This window comes from Camellia sinensis, chromosome 6, assembly GCF_055761805.1.
Source record: "Camellia sinensis isolate YWXY chromosome 6, ASM5576180v1, whole genome shotgun sequence".
Lineage (NCBI taxonomy): Eukaryota > Viridiplantae > Streptophyta > Magnoliopsida > Ericales > Theaceae > Camellia > Camellia sinensis.
This window is the reverse complement of record NC_138966.1, coordinates 196834564-196853565: the sequence shown is the minus strand read 5'-3', so window position 1 is coordinate 196853565 and position 19002 is coordinate 196834564. Positions and strand designations below refer to the sequence as shown.

Sequence of the window (19002 nt, the reverse complement as noted above, 5' to 3'; positions counted from 1 at the left end):
GATATTCCATTTTTGAAGTTCTTTTGTTCCTTCCTTTATTTCTATCATGAGTAATTGTTTCATTCCCTGTATCAGAATTTCATCGTTTATGCAAGACCTTAGCTACGTTTTACAGTGCTAGGGCATTTCTTCAATACAATTGGTTTTCTCTATATACTAAAATTTTGTTTCAGAAAATAAAAAGAAGAATCTCATAGTTAAGGTTAAAAGGGAAAAGAGGTTAAAAGTCCCCCAAAAAACATATAAATACATAAATAAATAAAATAAAGTAGATAATTATTGGACACCCCACAAAATGGAATTTTCCATACAACACCAAGAATATATCTGATAACAAGAAAAATATGGCTTTAACAACAGAATCAAGAGAAGCAGATTCTAACATATGTTTCTCCACAACTAGTACTAACTCTGCCGAAGCCACTTCTGCGTCATTTCAGTTCAAAATGATTTAGGTAACTATCAATTATGTCTAAACAGCTAGCATCACAAAGAGACACAGTTAAAAGGGCTTCAAAGATTTGAGAGTTAAGGACCAAAATACTATACAAGCACAAAAGATATAATTGGACTCTACTCTACTATTCACGATTAACCAAATATTTGGAAAGAGTGAAAGCACCAATAAAAGGAAGAAGATGATTCGTAGAAGCAATTTTCCTTATCTAGAAAATTGTGACCTTAAAAATTGTGCCTCAATTAGAGCAATCCTCCCCCCCCCCAAAAAAAAAATAATAAATAAATAAATAAATAAGAAGGTTGTTTCTCAATACCACACTTCCCCTGCAAAATAATTCGAAACACAATGAGGTACAAGTCCTTAAGCAGAACTTCACTCAATTTCTAGAGAGCTTGATAAAAATTTCTTAGTTGGTAAATTTTTCAAATCAATTTTTAATTTCTTGTTAAATTGTTTCAAGCATGAATTTATTGATCTTTGATGTATTTTAAATCATGTTTACAAGATGGAATGAAAAGAGGCTTTAGTAAAGCAAAAGAATAGCTATTTTGGGGGTCAGTTTTCATGATTGCGCAGAATTGAAATTGTGCAGAGGCCTGACTTTGATGAATTTTTAAAAATAGTTCTCTACCTCGTAATTTCATGAAATTTTAACAGGCAGTCCCTCCATGAGCCTAGTATATTGTGTAATAGAAGAAAATTCCAATAAATGAATTTTAAATAAATCTCAAACTAGGTTGTGTTTTGTTTTATTACTATGCTGAATTCTATTTTAACCTACTGTTTTCTATAAGTTTTTTAGTCGAGGAGACACTCAAAACAATTCAAAATAAGTCAAATTTCTTGAAGTTGTACCAGGGGAGCACAATAAATCACTGCCTTCAAACTCTATTGCAAAATGTGCTAAAATTTTATTGGATTTTCACCAAAAATTTATCATTAGATCTTCGAGTTTTCTATCTGAATCAAAAATGAAAGAGTGAAAGAATCAAGTCTTATTATGTAGCAGACGCATAGAAGAAGTGTAAATTGAATCAAATTATGGTTGAACAACCTCACCTATTCACTTCAATGAAAAGCTAAAACACTTCCACTTCAACAAAACACATTCAGAAAGTAGCATTGACAGCAAAATCGAAAGAAACAATACATACACATACCTGTAGGGCAAAGGAAAATCATATTTGGATATGAGACAGAGAGGGCACAGCTTGTCAATACAAAATCAAGGCATCGACATTTCTACCCTGCAATGAATCCAATATTAAAGAGATGCTCGATAAGGACCAACAACATATGGTGAATGTCATTGTATTTTTATAAGAAAAGTGAGGTCATACCACCCCAGAATAGAGTAAACAACATAAATACAAGATCAGCTCTACAGGAAACATAAGCATGAGATGAGATATAACTGTTTAAACTAGCAATATTATCATCATGACAATAATCTGTTTGACCCATCATAATCACTTTGTTGCCAAAATTCATGAGCCCATAAGAAGCTCAAGGAAAAGCCAATTCAATGTAGAGAGAAAGCTCATAACTTTGTCTAATTTCTTGATATGGATTCATAAAAAGCAAGCTAACAAATCAACCTAAAAACAAAAATATTTGCGTATAAAACTACGGCATTATGGTAATTATGTAACCATCCTCTATTTTTGGAATTATAACATCAGTTTTTAAATATTTAGCTTATTTTTTTTATTTTTATTTTTAAATGAAATGAATGAAAGAAAGAAAGATGGAAAAGAAACGGGAAAAAGATAGCACATAGAACTCTAGGTCAATACCAAATCAAAGCCCTAAATCTAAGAGAACCAAAAACTCTAGATTGTAGCATTTCGAATTAGCTAGCTCAGGATCTGCATCCGTTCAATCCAGATCAAAGTCATTCAAATCAAAAACAACATCAGTCAAGTCCATATTTGAGCTTAAAATCTTAGGCCAGAACAATAAATAAGCAAACGAATAAAAGTAGTTTGATCTCAAATCCAACATCTACGAATCGAATGCAAATGACACGCATGAGGTGGATCGAAGCCCTAACTGTTGGAGAGAAAGAGATCGAGGGAGGAGAGAAGACAGAGAAAGAGATCGAGGGAGTGGAGGAGGGGAGAGGAGCCCTAACCTGTTCAGATCAATTGAAGAAGCTGAGGTATTCTTCGTCTGCTCTCTTCTTCTTCTCCTCCTCCTCGTCTTCGTCTTCGTCTTCTGTCTCCACCTTCTTCTCCCCCCTTTTCTTCGTCTTCTCCTATTCTCTCTCTCCCTTTCCTTTGTTTCTCCTTTTTATTTTTTTTCCCCCTGTTGCTGATTCACCCGTCTCTCTCTCTCTCTCTTCTATTTCTCTCTCCTCCTTTAGTTTCTTCCCTCACTTTTTTTTTTATCCTTATTTTTATTAAACCTAAAATTCATAAAATAAATTATTTTTATTTAAAAAGAATCATTTTTTATTAAAAAATTTAAAAAATATGTTTATTAATTTTATTATTATTGTAATTGTATAAAAATTAATGATTTTTCTTTTTATTTTAGACATATAACAAATAAATAAAATTATATATATTAAACGTGTCTCCAGCATGTCATGTCCTCTATTTTTTAAAAATTTACGTGTCCCGTATCCATATTCGTGCATCATATCATATAACCATGAATATCCCAAGAACTAGTGCAAAACTCAACAATCCAAAGTCAATTACAAGAGAAATACCTTCAATGGGAGCAACAATAATGATTAATAATTGTCATGTAACAGTTTGAATTCAACAACAAACATTATGAATCAAACCAAAACATGATTCTCCAAGAACCTAAAGGTTCAGATTATACAGAGCTTAGAATTAGAATTCGAAACTCAAGAGATTCATATATCTAATTGAGATAAATCATCAACCACGACAAGCAACGTAAATTATAGTTAAAATTTGAATCAAATTGTTTACCTGAATCGAACATTGAGGCATACGATTCTCAGCTGACACCTACCCTGCACCTAGCCCCTACTATCTCCATTGCCTGCACCTAGCCTGTCAAAACCTCCAAATTACATTTCTCAGCAAAACAGTCCCAACCTAACATGGTAACCATCTAATGCAAAATGCTTATATCAAAACAAGGCATGTTTTTTCCCCTAGGAAATTCAATTTTAAATTACATTTTCTTACAAAAACAAACTATTTCTCAACAACTACACTTCCAGTTATCCTCATTTATCTCAGCAAACTCACAGGAAAAATAAATAAAAAATAAAATAAAATAATAATAAATAAAAATGTGGAATCAAATAGAAATAAATGAGGAAAGTTGAATTGGGGAATCTAAATGAATTTGGTGGGTTTAAAACTTTATCATAAACGGGGTTTAGATAAAAACGAACAGGAAAATAAAACCCACGAAATCTATTATAGCGATCCCGGGTTTACCCTTGTTGTACAGTGATCCGGACATGTGTCCGTGGATGTTGGTTGTTGTTTATTATCATGTTTGCATCCTTTGTACCTTGTATAGTGAGTTATGGGATGTGTTGGGCAGGTTTGTTACAGGTTGGTTGTGTTTGGGAGCCTAGTGTTGCTGCCCAGATTTTTGGTCCTTCGCTCGAGCGAGGAGTTTGTCGCTCGAGCGAGAGTAGTGTTGCCCCGGTTCTGGACCTGAGAGTTGTAGTTTCTGGCTCGAGCGAGATTTTCGTGGCTCGAGCGGTCTGGGTTTTTCTTCGCTCGATCGAGAACTTCTTGGCTCGAGCGAGAGTTTTCTGTGTCTGGTCGCTCGAGCGACCAATCCTTCGCTCGAGCGAGCGTGTTTTATATCAGCGGACAGCAGCGTCTAAAACATCACTTTTTCAGTCCTTTTCTTTGATTAAACCCTAAATCCGACACCCTCTCTCTCTAAACTTGCACTCTCTCTAAGATTTGATCTCCCTAGGGTGTGAATCTAGCCTAGGGCCTTTGTTAAAAAGATAGAGGGCGTTGAGAGCTTCGATTTAATCTGAAAAAGTTTGGATTTGGAGCAAGTTGATCTTGGAGTCTTCATCTCCTTTTGGGCTAAAACTTCAAGGTAGGGATAACCTACTCCTCTCTATGGGTTTTGTCTTTAAATTTTGGTATTTTGAGATGTTGGGCTTGGTTTGATAATTTTGTGAAAGTTTGGGGCTTTTGTGTAATTTTACAAAAGTTGGGGTTTTATTCATAACAAACCTAGATGCATGTTTGGCATAGAAAAATAGAATGATTGTTGAATCATTGATGAAAATGGGACCTAAGGGTTGAAATAGTAATTATGGAAAATGGCCTAATTACATTGTTTAATTAATTGGGATAATTAATTGGTGAGAAATGAGGAAATAAAATGTTGATTGAATATCCATTTGTGCATTTATTTTCTGTTTTAGAAATAACTGCTTTGGGCTATCGGTGGAGGATAGTCGAGATTGTTGTAGACAATGCATGATGATTAGGTAAACGGAAACTAATCAATGGAATGTGTCATGGAACTTGACGGTTGATAGAATACATTAATTGTGTGTATTGTGTGATTGTATATAGAACCAATGTGTTTATATACGTTATGTGTAGAGGAGGAGATAGGGGATGTACTCCGCGGTTTAGGGGAAGATAGGGGATGTACCTCTAAACCGGATAGGTATTGGGAGGAGATAGGGGATGAACTCCGTAGACAGAGCTCATATGCTTGTCTAGAGAAGTGAAGATAGAGCTCATATGCTTATCTTTGTGAAGTGTGGATACAGCTTGTATGCTTATCTGTGGATATTGTTGATATACATATCTGTTGTAGAGTGTGGATACAGCTTGTATGCTTATCTGTGGATATTGTTGATATACATATCTGTTGAGAATGTGGATATAGCTTTTATGCTTATCTGAATGTGAGATATAGTTTTTATACATATCTGTGGAAATGATGATAGAGCTAGCATGCTTATCTGTTGAAAAAGGGAAAATGAAAAGTAAATGGGACTTGTAAGTCGTTGACATAAATATGTAATTTATGTGATTGTATCAGTGTTGACCAACTATCAATTGCTAATGTTTTAGTCATTGTCCATGGTTGGTTTAGTGTATTTCTACTGGGCTGTGGCTTACCCTATATGGGAATATCATTTTCAGGTACAGGAAGCATGCCACCTCCAAGGACATAGCTGGGAGGCTAGTGGCAAGCATAGTTTTGTCGTTTTACTTTTGATGTATTACATGTAATTTCAAGCCAAGGGCTTAATGTGTAAACGAGTTAGAACTCTTTGTTGTAACCAAGTGTTAACTTGGAAAGCTGTAAGCCCGTAGGGCATTTTGTTATGAGGTTAACATGTAATACTTTTGTCTTGGAATTCTAATGAATGAAAGGAATGCGGTTAGTTTAAATGTAAATGCATGTCTTATCTGATGGGTTTATTGTTATTATTTTGAGGGCGTTACATCTATATAGAATCTCATGCGATTTTGCAAGAAATGTAATCAATCACCTACTTGTATAAAAGCAAGAATTCAATGAGAATGTCAAATAGAGAAAATTGGAAAGATTTATCAGATGCAGCTGAGCTTACTGATCTCCGACTGTGCCATGTGGCCGAAGTGGTCTACTTGGGAATCCAGTCAATGCTGGAGAACCAAGTTCGTCTTCGGTGTAGCAGGAGAGAGAGAAGAGAGAAAAATGAAGCAAATATAGGGTTTTTGTTTTGACATATTATTTTTAAAATAAAATTTTTAAGAGAATTTAAAAATTTTGAAAATTTGTCTAATTATAGATTTTGAAAATAATTTTCAAATGTTGGAGTTTGGGATGATTTAATAGTTATTATTATTATTTTTGTAGTTGATTAAATGGGTATAAGAGAAAAAGTGATTGAGAAAAAGAGAAGAGAATGAAAAAGTGATTATTAATGTGTAGTTGAAAAAAAAAGTGATTTTGAAAAAAAATTTAAAAATTTTCAACCAAACATGTTTTTGGAGACAAACCACATAGACTATTTTTTTTACAAAAAAACTAGGTCTCAAAATTTGGCACCCCAAATTTATCCACAAATGGCTATATGTGGTGGAGATTGAATTCAATTCATGCTTCACTATAGATCATGTATGAAGAAAAATATTATGGCGATTTTTTTTTAAGGTCCCTGATATTAAAATTTTGTAGCATAAAGGGGACTTGATATTTTCATAATATCTAAGGTCCCTTAACATTGATCTAGAGAAAATTCGATTCAGAGAATTTCTCTGGATAAATCACAGAGAAAATTCCAAAGTTCTCTGGACATATCACAGAGAAAATTCCAATTCCAAATTTCTCTGGATATATCAAACAGAAAATTTTACTCATCGACACCAAATTTTTTTGGACACATCATAGAGAAAATTTTACACATCACCCACATGAAATTTCTCTGGACACATTACAGAGAAATTTTACACATCTCCAACACCAAATTTCTCTGGACACATCACAGAGAAAATTTTACACATCACTAACACCAAATTTCTCTGGTTTCAAACCAGAGAAAATTGAAATTTCTCTAAGTTCAAACTAGAGAATTTTTTTTTCTTTTTCCTTTTCTTATTTCAACTTCTATTTATTAACAATACTGTTGTTGTTGACCATTACTCCATATCCAGTTTATGCAACCATTTATGTATAAACTAATATTTCTACAAAACCCTTTACAATAACATTAGAATTAAACATTCAAAAAATACAAGGACCAACCAACATTCTAATCCTTAGGGAGCATTTTATGTTGCATGATTTTCTTACCTGGCTAGATCTGGATAAACTTGGCCGCCTTGATCTCGCACGTCTCTAAACATCGAAAGAAATGAGTTGAACCCTTTAGATGAAGCCCCGCTCAATATCCACAGTAGCAAGTTACTAAACAAATTCATGGTCCCAACTTTGTTCACAAATTTTTTTGGCTTTGTTCACATCTGTAGATGTACATCTTGACCAGGTAGATGTTGTGTTTTCTTGGCAGCATTATCTTTTACTTTTGTGCATAATGATCGCTGCTTCTGCTTCATGTATTGGATGACTAGAGAAATTCTCTGGTTTGAACTAAATTTTTTTTAGGTTGGTCTAGAGAAATTCTCTGGTTTGGATTGAAATTTCTCTAGATTGATTTGAGAGACTTTAGACATTCTCTCCTTGACATTTCATCAAACACTTTCTTTGCTGAATCCATGTCCTCAGCTCCCGAATACACCTTTTTATGTGGATTTCTTCAATAAATGTTGTATGAAGATTTTAAGATTTGGTTTATTGAGATCAACAATAAAGACAATGAAGAAGAAACGAGAAAAAAGTAAGAGAAGCAATGATAAATATTTTTCAGTTGTGCTTGTGAATATGTAACTGATGCATTTTGTTTCTGCTTTCATATCTGCTATAATGCTTTTATAAAGATTACTAGTGTTCTGCTTCTTGATATTTTTCCTCCGAGGGTAATGATATTTGTTGACGGAGGAATCTTCATCAGAGGACTAGTGATTGGAGGAACAATAATGAGGACTAGTGCGTTGCTTCATATAAATCTTGTTGTATAAAGCATTATCAAGAATCTTCATATAAATCGACGATCAGCTTTATAAATCTTGTTAGTGCGAATTCCTCTGTCGTAGTCAATGCCAATGAAGCTTTGAACAATGTTGCAGACAAAGAGGAGAGAGAGAGAGAGAGTTATTTGGTGCAAGAAGGGAGAGGAGAGAAAATGAAAGAATGGGTGTTATATATGGGTATAGGTGAGGGACCTTAGACTACAAATTTTTTTTATTGTGGACCTCTCCCATTGCTAAAAGTTGGAGAGGGATGTTAGACTAATTTTCTCTAAATAATATGAATGAAATATAAGTTTTTTTTTTAATTTTTTAAATCAGTATTTAAATTTATAATGTAAATACAATGAAAATGAAAATATTATGTATGAATCTTATAAATAGTATATTAAACGGTTGGTGTTGTTTTTGTGCAAAGTGTGCAGTAGACGATGATAAACCACCAGTGCGGAATTGAAGTCAAGGTCCATGAGACTTTCCCAAACAGAGTCTAGAATTAGCTGAGACTAACAATTTTGACTCCAAGTGAATGATGAATTCTTTCACATAATTATATATAACTTTTGCTCTCTTTTCTTTTTTATATTTTCTTTTTATCTTTTTCTTTATTTTTTTGCTCTTTAGTAGGACACAAATGAGAGGAGAGGAGATGAAGAGATAGAAGTAGAAATTATGTTTTTTTTTTTGGTGGTTAAAGAGATGAAGAGACTTGAATTTTAGGAATTTTCTTAAATTGAATTGTATAACATTGAATGGATAAAAATAAGTTCAAGAATTGATCTGATATCTCTTTCATGGACCAATTATTTCTATTTGATTATGTTTGGATGACAAGAATTATAGAGAAGGAATATGTGAATCTCATTATAATAAACTTAAAAAGTATATCCTAGGAAATGGTGAGATATATTTTTTTTTATAATTATATTATTTAAGAAAATGGAATGTTTTTAGATTTATTTTTTGTTAAAAAACTCTGACTAAATTTTCCATTTTATCTTCTTGTTTTTTTTAGAATATAAATAGATATTAAAAAAATATTCGAATTGGTCAACCCAATTGATTGATATGCAAAGTTTGATTCCATTTGATTTGGTTTGGTTATAAATAAATATTAAAATGAAAAACTTACTTATAAATTTGATCTTGAGTAATGGTGATTTATTTAACCTTAAAGATTTTTTTATAGATCAATTAGTCCCATTAATTTTGAAAAGATAGATTTAATATATTATTTAAAAAGTAGATTTAGTTATACTCTTATTTCTATTATATTTCTTTCTTTTTTTCTTTTGTGCTAAAAAGGTAAGATATATAATATATGAGAATCAATTTGGAATGAATTTTTATATGTGAATTTTTATATGTGAATTTTTTTTTATTTAAAAAACATTTCAAAACGAGTACATAAATGACTTGAAATATAAAATTTTTTACACATTCCAAAACGATGTGCAATTCTTCGAACTTTTCAAAAAAAGTATAAAAACTCCTTAGAATTAATTTTGTCAATTTGTTTTTTAAGTTGGTCACAAACTATGCTTTTTAACTTTCAAAAGTGAATGTTTTAGGAAGTGTTTTATAAGTTGGCCTTTTTACTTCATTACGAAAAAAACGTTTAAAAAAGTTAAAAGGTAATTTGACATATATAAGTCAACAAATTTGGCTTATAAACTTGTTCCCAAAATCAAATTGAAAAATTAGAAGGCATATTTGAATGAAAATTTTAATTTCTAGAGATTTAATCGGAAAAGTAGTATAATTCAATATTTGTTGTTTTTCTCCATCCCGGAAGAAGTAACAGTGACCGTATAAATAGAACTAGCTCCTAGAAACTAGCAGTCACCACTTCAACATTTTCTGAAATTTGAAATTTTCTTTCAGAAACACTTAATTGGTAGGTTTGTTCGTATAACGGTGAAAATTTGTACTAGTATAAATGGTTATCAAGATAACATAATTTGAAGCAAGCCACATTTGATTATTCAACTAGTCAAAATCTTGATATTCTCCGGGTATTGAACAATGAAATTTTTTACTCATTTTGATATAATTTACAGAGAATCAATCAATATTCAGTAGCTTCTCTTTCTTTTTTCTTTTTATTTATTTTTTCAGTGACTCACTCAATGTACTCAATATCCACATTTTGAGATGGTTGATGCATCAACTCAAATGCTTCTTCTTCCTGTGATTGTATTTGTATATCCTGCCAAGCAGCAAACCAAGTCACCAACACTTCGAAAAATGACCAAATGCATAGGAAAAGCAAAACAATGGCAAGGCATGGTGTGCCATTATTCCTTTGTTTCAAAACCAAATCATGAGGATCACAACATGATGACAAAGATGATTCAATACCTGTGTATTTTTTAGATGATGTGTTGGTTGATCTTGGGCAATTGAATAGGCTTGGGGTTGAGACATTCGGTAATAGGGCTCTTTGAGATCAAATTTGCCGGATGATGTATGGACTATTCCTCCTTGTCCGGCACCAGCGGCCCAACTTTTAGCTATTTAAGTTCATTTACCACTAATTAGAACATTTAAAGAATCCTATTAACAAACAAATACAACTGAACTAGTTAGATCATGAACACTAACTTGTCATCGTTAAGTTAATAGAATAACTCTGAGCATTGTGTGCAATCATGTGGAGTTGACCTGTAATTTCTTGTCCTGGCATGACATAAAGTGGCTGAGAGAGGACACAACGCAGCTGATACCAGTGGGTTGTAGCCGCACCAGGAGCTGTGCTCAGCCACCTTTGTACAGTACTGTAGAATGAGGAATTAACAATGGTTGTGAGAGAGAGAGAGAGAGAGAGAGGAACATTATTAATCAAACATCAAATGATTACCTCCCATCGAACAATACATCAAACCAACATGCCAACCCATGAATTCTAGTACCCGCAGGGGCTTTGAATTTCAATGGAACATCAATTTCATACAACTCCTCTTCCTGCAGAATGAAAAATATAAGACAATCATCAAGCTTTATTCCATACTTCAATCCCATTTAACATGGATATATTACAGCCTCTATGGGTAGTTTCATAATCAGGTTGCATCATATTCCATTGCCCAAACAATCCCACAAAGTTTACAAAACAGAAATCCATATATACCCTGCAAAGAAAGACAATGTGAGCAGCTATCAAAACCTCCGACATTTTTGTACCCTAGTAGACCCCCTTTGTGATCCATAATTTCAGCAGTTCCATAGTTACAGAAACAGTAATTCCATTCCACAAAACCTTTTTAACTTGACCTCTTCAAATCCATGAATGCCCACCAGTCATGGACTATGAAAGAACAATTGCTGTGCTAATAAAGAAACAAGTATTTTTTTTATAAATATTACTGTGGTTGGCAAGTGATAGTTCTTATTTAGACAGTTAACTAATACCTTTATAGAAGTGAAGTTAATCGTATGAGATATTGCTGGAGCCACTAATAGACTAGGATCAAAAGCATCCACCACTGGCTGTACAGAAAGTAAAGGGGAGAGAGAGAGAGAGAGAGATCATTAGAGGTCACCATGATAAAAACAGAAAAGCCAACATAATTACTGTCAATAAACATGACAGACAGAAGTGTATGCACAGACACATTGTACTCGAAAGTTTCAAGAACCTTTGAACAATGCTTTACCATCAAGTTGATGGTAACCATGGCGTGCACACACACACACACACACACACACACACACATTGTACTTGAATGCTTCAAGAACCTTTCAACAATGCTTTCCTGCCAACACATTTATAATATGAGTGTTCAAATTGACCTAATTCAATTCATATGTGGAAACTGCAGGCAGCTTTTTTCTGTCAGTGACTGTATCAAGATTTACCACAATCTAACAATGTGAGTGTTCACAGTTTCTACTTTCAACTGGAATCCCTTAAAAGTTTCTCCTAATTTTTCTTTCTACACAGACCACATCACCCACATCATGGAAGAGAGAGAACTCTTCTAATCAAGGTTTTAAAAAGCGGCCGCAACCGTTACGTAACGCCGTTACGTAACGGTTTTGGCGGTTACCGCCACCCGTTACGGCCGCTTTTGCAGTGTGATTGAGATTCACAGGTGCGTCGGCCGTAGCGGCTGCTGTAGCAGTCGTAACGGTGCCGTAACAGCCGTAACGGCCTGTTACGCACCGTTACGTAACGGTTCCAAACTGTTTCTTTCAAAAAAACACAAAAAAAAACTGAAAATGGGAGAAGAGAGATAGAGAGAAGAGGGAAGATAAAGAGAGAAAATAGAGGAGCAAGAGATAGAGAGAGAAAGAAGAGGGAAGATGAAGAACATATTATTGATTTGTTGAAACTATAAGATGTATGCTATTCTATTCAGCTGCTATCACTAAACCATTTTGTTTGTGTATGTCTATCTATATATTATTTGAAAATAATAATAATAATAATAAGTGTGGTTATTATCTATTTGGTTTGGTTAAAATATGTATATATATATATATATATATTTAGGCTCTTATTTATTCTTTTACTTTTGTCATTATTTATCTTATATATAATAATTAGTGATTGATTTTTTGTAAAATATAAAGTCATTAATTATTAAAATAAAATGTAAAAAACTCAGTTTATAGTGATTTAAAAATATGAAATATATTGGATCATACTTAAAAATTTATAAAAATTGATCAATATTTATTTTTAACCCAATAAATATGATTATGGAAAAAAAATATGCGTATCGGTAAGTTTTTTTCAAATTGTGCAAAAAATAAAAAAATTCACGGTTCCGGTTACCGCAACCGTTACACTACGGCCTTTACACCCCGCAACCGCAACCGCGTCACCGCCACCGTTACGGCGACCGCAACCGCTTTTCAGAACCTTGCTTCTAATGAAGACAAATAACAGATTCTTCCAAAAGGACACACCTCAATGAACATTGACCTGCCACAAATAAAATCATCTCAAACAAGCCTTGAGACCATCTGCTTTTTGTTATGATATCTTAAATAATGTCATTTCCATATGTTTGAAAAGATTTTGAGGGTGGCAATCCAAGGGGCGGGCTACCTTTCATAAAAAAAAAAAAATCCCACTGTGAACCAGTAAAATAGGGAATGATTCATGCTAGTGGATTTAATTATTAGTTATTTCAGTGTTAACAAGAGAATGAAATTTATTGACGTTCTAGAAGGTACACATACTTCAAAATTGCTTACAATCTAAGGTTATAGATAATCTGAATTAGATGTGCGTGGACAAAATCTCCACTGCTTGGTAAAGAAGACACTCTTACAAATGGGATCAAAACTCATAAGCTTGGTGTGTACCCATGCAATATAGAAATAACTAAATCCTACATGAAAATGAAGTTCTAAGAAAAATTTACATTCTTCAAATGATCACTACTTACAGCTATCCCAACTTTAACCAAACCAAGCCTCCAAACTCATCAAATGGGGTCGTTTACATAAATCCTTCTTCTCTACTCCCAATTTTATTAATCAAAATACCCTTCTAGAGCTTTTAAATGGTGATGTTGTTCTTCACGGTGATTTTTTATAATAAGAAAATTTTGCATAACAAACAAAAGATGTAACTTCAAAGAACTAACCTCTACAAACCAAACTCTATGTATCAACAACTAAATTATTGAAGGAAAAGAGCAGGAATAGGTTCAACAAATAAGATGCATTATAATGCACTTGTAGACATTTAAAGCCAAGCATAATGAGAAAACTGTGACACCATCTTAAAAATTCAATAATATTTGTAGTACTTGCAAGTTCTGCTATCAAAATCTTAGGATTCGCAATTCTTGCAAAATCGATACGAATCTATGGGTATTCGAAGTGAATCTCTAGTGAATTGCACGATTCACAATCGATTCACAATTTAATTCACTTTTTACGATTTATGTAATTTTTGAAATTATTATGTCTGACATATTTTAGACGTTTTTTCTCTATCTTTTTAGTGAAAATGACATAAACAACTTCTAATAACATTTAATACCAAAATAACCAACATATATATATGATTTGTTGTTATTTTAGGAATCATGGAATTTTTAATAGGATCCAATCAGATTCAGTCAGACTCGACATATTTTTAACTTTCTCATTTTTTTTCCCTTTAAAAAATCATAATATATCTTCTAAAGATGTTTAAAATTAAAGTTACACTATGAATTATCTATTGTTAGTTTATTAAATTGAATATTATATGTGTGAGGTTAGTTATACCTTTTAAAATATTTTAATTATTTCTTATTATTTGCTCACTATTACTTAGAAAAGTATGTTTGTTTATTGTCCAAATATCAATATCATTGTTAATTATTGTTACTTTGAAAATTGATAGTTTTATCTATTTGTTATTATCTTTATTAAGAATGGTTGATAAAAACTATCTAAAAAAGAAAAAGGTAAGATGGTGATCTTACATACGAACTTTGTTAACTTTTTACCTATTAAACTACGTGATTATCATTCAAAATAACATTTTCATAGATTTAAGTCTAAATATTTTATATTCATAAGATATATTTGATATCTAAATGTATGGATATATATGCTTTTAAGTAATTTAAAAAAGTGACCGAATATTTACAATTCACGATTCACGATTCACGATTCGCGATTCGGTACGAAACCATTTCGATTCATGGTACGAATCCCGATTTGACAATTATGCTTGCAAGTAAGACGAACCTGAGAAAAGTACCCTTGGAAAGCAAATCCATATAAAGGTGTTAGATCAACCTCATAATAACTTCGTTGCTGCCAAAAGAGGGCCTGCGTAGATAAGAGTAAAAAATATTAGACCACTTTCATTGCCAAAAAAACCAAAACACAACAAAAAACAAGTTTTTATGGTAGTAACAAATAAACAATATAAAGCAAATGGATGCATTTAGCAACAAGTGACCAAACAAAAATAAACTGATTCTAAAACAGAAGACAAAATTTTCCTAGTGAAGATATTATCTTCATTAAAGAAGAGCACAAGAGCCCAGCATATTTGCAAGGAAAAATAATGAAGGGTAAAAGCAGTGATATAATTTAATGTATCTTACCCAAAATTACAAATAATTCAATGACCTAATATTGTTTTTAGTCCCCTTTTTGCTTGTTTAATTTCTCAAGTAAAATAACAGCACAAACAAGTTCCTGATTTTTTGATCCAGGACTTTGTCCCAGTAAAATGCAACGTTCACTACAATTTGCATACAAATAGGTGTAAGACTAGTTCGATCACTATTTAATTGGATAGATTCCAAAAGGTCAACTTACATTTAAAAACTGAATTTTTTATTTTTATTTTTGATAAATAAATTTAAAAAAAAAAACTGAAATTGAATTCTTTTGACAAGAAATAGGAGGGGAAAATCACCTACAATTGGGGTCATGCAAATTTCACATATCATTCTTAACCTTCACTTAATCACAGGGTACATGATAGTGATTAACCCTACAAATGCTTCAACTCATTTCACTTACCTTATTTGCAATCTCAACATACAAATATTCATCACTGAATGGTGCCATATGTATTCTGCAGGAGCAATCAAACTTAAACATCAGAACCCAAACAAATGACACATAACAAAGCACACATATTAATCTTTGCAACAAATATGATAAAACACAGTGAAACAAATATATGTAGGCACTCCTAGGGACCCTTGCTACACTTTGGGTTCAGTCAACCCCAACCCCACTATATACCTAAGCCACTAACAAATAAATAAATAAATAACACCTACCCTCCCACTTATAGTCCATAGTGAAAATTTAAAAACTGTTCCGGACATAAATATCAAAGAAAAACACAGAAACATCAATAATTAACGTACTTAACATCCTAAGCAAGGCCTAAAGCTAGAATCCTGCCAACTAGCATGGTTGCTTTTGAATTGAGTTTCTTCCATCTCTTATAGAATTTCCAATATGTTCCATGCATGATATTTGCACCATAACGTATGCAGAAAAGTCAAAGCACATAAGTTCACAGAGGGAAGTCAAGCTAGTAACTGAAAGTCTTCTAATTTAATACAAGAGATTAAGGGAGTTTGACAATGAGAACCATTAAACATTTTTCCATGGTATTGTGTAGGTACAAAAATCATTAAGATCATAGAAAATAAGACATGTACAATCACCTTCCAATCGTAGGAAACATCTTTCCATTAGGAACAAGGAACCGATCCCTTGCAATTACATAGGTCTCCAGCATTCTTTCATTGACTAACAAGGTCCCTAAAAGAAGAAAAAAAGATTCTGAGACTTCATTCTGTGCATAAAAAACAATAGATAATCTCCCCATCACTATTAATAGAATAGATTGTCCAACATGCAGAACAATAGATAATCTCCCCATCACTATTAATAGAATAGATTGTCCAACATGCAGACTGGGCGGAGTGCCAGTCTAAAATACCACAATGTGTCACTTTTTTAATAGATATCTTTCCCAATTTTCACTTGTGTCCAAGCATATACTAACTTCATGCCAATTCTATAATGTTACAAAAGTGTCTCCATTACTTAACCAGAAAAGAGGGTAAAAAAAAACACACGCACACACACTTTGTAACATAACATTGATGGTGTCACTAAATTGCATAGTAATAATAAAAAAAACAAACATGGCATTATATGTTTAATATCACAGAAAATGCCATAGTTAACTAGAATTTGTCAATAGCGCACATGCCATGATAAGCTTACCCATTGGCTCCGAGATCAAAATATCTACTTTCTCAGGCAATTCAACTTCTTCAACTTTACCCTTGACTACCTATAATTTAAGTGAAAACATGCCCCCAAAAAAGGATAAGAAACAGTGTTCTAACTCCGTTAACATTTAAATTGAAATGCAAGAAAACAAAAAATTGCACCGTAATTCTTTGAGCCAACAATGGGTTCCCAGCAATAAGTTTCCTGGCATATTCTACCATTTCAGATGCTTCCACTGCATAAACATGTTTAGCGCCAGCCTGATATGAGAAAAAAAAGTGAGGCAGAGAAAAAGAGAGGGTGGAGTTGGGATAGAATTCTAGAAGCCAACAAACAAAGATAAATCCATTAAGTCAGTATATTTTCATGCACAAACACAAACAAAACTTAGGCAACCTGAGCGGCAAATAAGGACAGAATACCGCTACCAGCACCAACATCCACAACCACACGACCAACAAAATCAGTGCAATTCTCAATGACTGCAGCATAATAAGTTCCTGAAACAAGCATGTTTATCATGTCAACTCACGCATGCACCTTGTGATCTATAACTACTCAATATAGACATGCATTTCTTTACAATTAAGGAAAACAAAAATGTTTGACAAGATACAAAGCATTTTACCAGCAGCACAATGGCACATATGCCTTTAACAAAGAATTTTTAATTACAAACATAGAAGGTAAACACCTACAACAAGATCAGCAAGCAACAAATCAAAGCTCAGTAATATTACCTGTCCTCACATAATCCTGTAGCATATTTTGTTGATGTAGCAATTGTCCATAGTAATGAAAATACATTTTGGCAGAAGATGACTCTATCTTATCATCAAACTTGCTTTTAGAAGCTGATAATGTTCCATTTGGTTCACATGATCCTGCAAGGGAAAACAAGAAACAATTAGGCTTCTCTAAACCATGATTTACAACTGCTCCTCATTCAAAATCTCAATTTCTCCATCTTAATTAGGGATTTTTTTTTTCTTTTCTCATTGTATAAGGGTGGTGCCCTCTTGGCACCTTCTCTAATGTAATTTTACTTATCAAAAAATGTCAAAAAAAAATTTTAATGAACACTTGGGCAATCTTAAGAAGTATTTGAAACGTGTGAAAGTGTCCAAAATAATTAAATTTAATCTGAGTTAGGGACACATCACCGAAGTATGCCCAAGAGGTGTCAATACTAAACGCATGCCCAACAGAGATACAACACCCAATTAAAGTGCCTATAGCTATTAGGGCACAATCTTATGCAAAAGCATTCAAAATAAGTTGGGACATATGACTTCAAATAGAAGCTTCACCTCATTTAAAGTTCCATGCAAGATACGATTGTTCTTTGTACAAATTACAAGCAAAGCACTAAAGAATCTTAATGACCAAACAATACTCAATAGAACAACTAAACAAAATATAAAATATGGAAAAAGGGGTTGCAACAAATCAAAACAAAAAAATTGTATCAAACAGGTGACTAGATATACATCCATTTTTTCAACAAAAATTATAGGCGGATATCAAAAGAGCACCTTGAACAACCACTTCATTCTTCCATTGGTCAAATGCACAATGGAAGTCCCTACTTTCCTCCTCCTTTCTAAACTGAATTGTGATTCCCCTTGAATAAGAGTTCTGGTTCAAAAGTAAAGGGGTCAACAAACATGCACATTTAGCAGCGCAAAACCAAACTGCATCATAAAGCCACCAAAATGTAAACATCGACATGTTTTCACTATATCCAAGGTGATAAAATATTGAATGTAAACAGCAATAACAACAACGATAAGAACCTTCAAAACATGGAGTCTAGCGAAGAAAGAAAACTAGATGCTGCCAAACAGTGTGTCCAATCTACTGGAAGGGTGTTTTGAGGTCCCAAAAAGGAGAGGGTCATCCCCTCTCCTTATGTCTTGAATACTTGCTTCATATGCCTCATGTGTGAGCATGTTTGCTAAGCTTATGTTGGCCATATATTGGCTTGTATTTGGGCTTATTTTAGCATGGCATGCCACTTTTTTTACTTGGTTTTGTCACTCCATGCATGCCTAATACACTTGTAGTGTAAATCTCACAAACTAGTCTTATATGCTTCATGAAGTAGCATGTCATTCTAACTTGTTTTGTTTTCATTTCAGCATGTTTTTAGTGATGTTTTGCCATGTCATACCTCTGTTAGGGTTTGGTTTGGTCACCTCTTGCATGCCTCATGCACTTGTAGTGCAATTCCATGAAATAGCCTAACATGCATCA

General features: G+C 33.0%; 1 protein-coding gene and 1 long non-coding RNA gene across 2 annotated transcripts; both read right to left on the bottom strand.

Moving 5' to 3' along the window:
- Positions 1 to 1432: 1432 nt before the first annotated feature.
- On the bottom strand, positions 1433 to 2834 carry LOC145792173 (uncharacterized). Its single transcript, XR_014331444.1, has 2 exons — positions 2595 to 2834; positions 1433 to 1707 (listed from the first exon to the last, which is right to left on the bottom strand). It is a non-coding gene; the product is annotated as an uncharacterized LOC145792173 (long non-coding RNA).
- Positions 2835 to 9979: 7145 nt separating this feature from the next.
- LOC114309904 (putative histone-arginine methyltransferase 1.3) lies at positions 9980 to 18380 on the bottom strand. Its single transcript, XM_082872879.1, has 13 exons — positions 18282 to 18380; positions 17487 to 17630; positions 17143 to 17246; positions 16908 to 17006; positions 16738 to 16807; positions 16170 to 16266; positions 15508 to 15562; positions 14719 to 14802; positions 11431 to 11508; positions 10880 to 10983; positions 10624 to 10796; positions 10381 to 10532; positions 9980 to 10228 (listed from the first exon to the last, which is right to left on the bottom strand). The coding sequence occupies exons 2-13, from the start codon at positions 17551 to 17553 to the stop codon at positions 10142 to 10144; spliced, it is 1170 nt and encodes a 389-aa protein (XP_082729005.1). The 5' UTR covers positions 17554 to 17630; positions 18282 to 18380; the 3' UTR covers positions 9980 to 10141.
- Positions 18381 to 19002: the final 622 nt, after the last annotated feature.

Bases quoted from the DNA above. Each gene is read 5' to 3' on its own strand.
- LOC114309904 (XM_082872879.1), bottom strand. From the start codon at position 17,553: ATGTATTTTCATTACTATGGACAATTGCTACATCAACAAAATATGCTA. The intron at 16,808-16,907 runs GTGCAATTTTTT...CTTAAATTATAG, and splicing joins TGTTGGCTCAAAGAATTACG to GTAGTCAAGGGTAAAGTTGA. The intron at 15,563-16,169 runs GTGATTGTACAT...TTGCTCCTGCAG, and splicing joins ATGTTTCCTACGATTGGAAG to AATACATATGGCACCATTCA.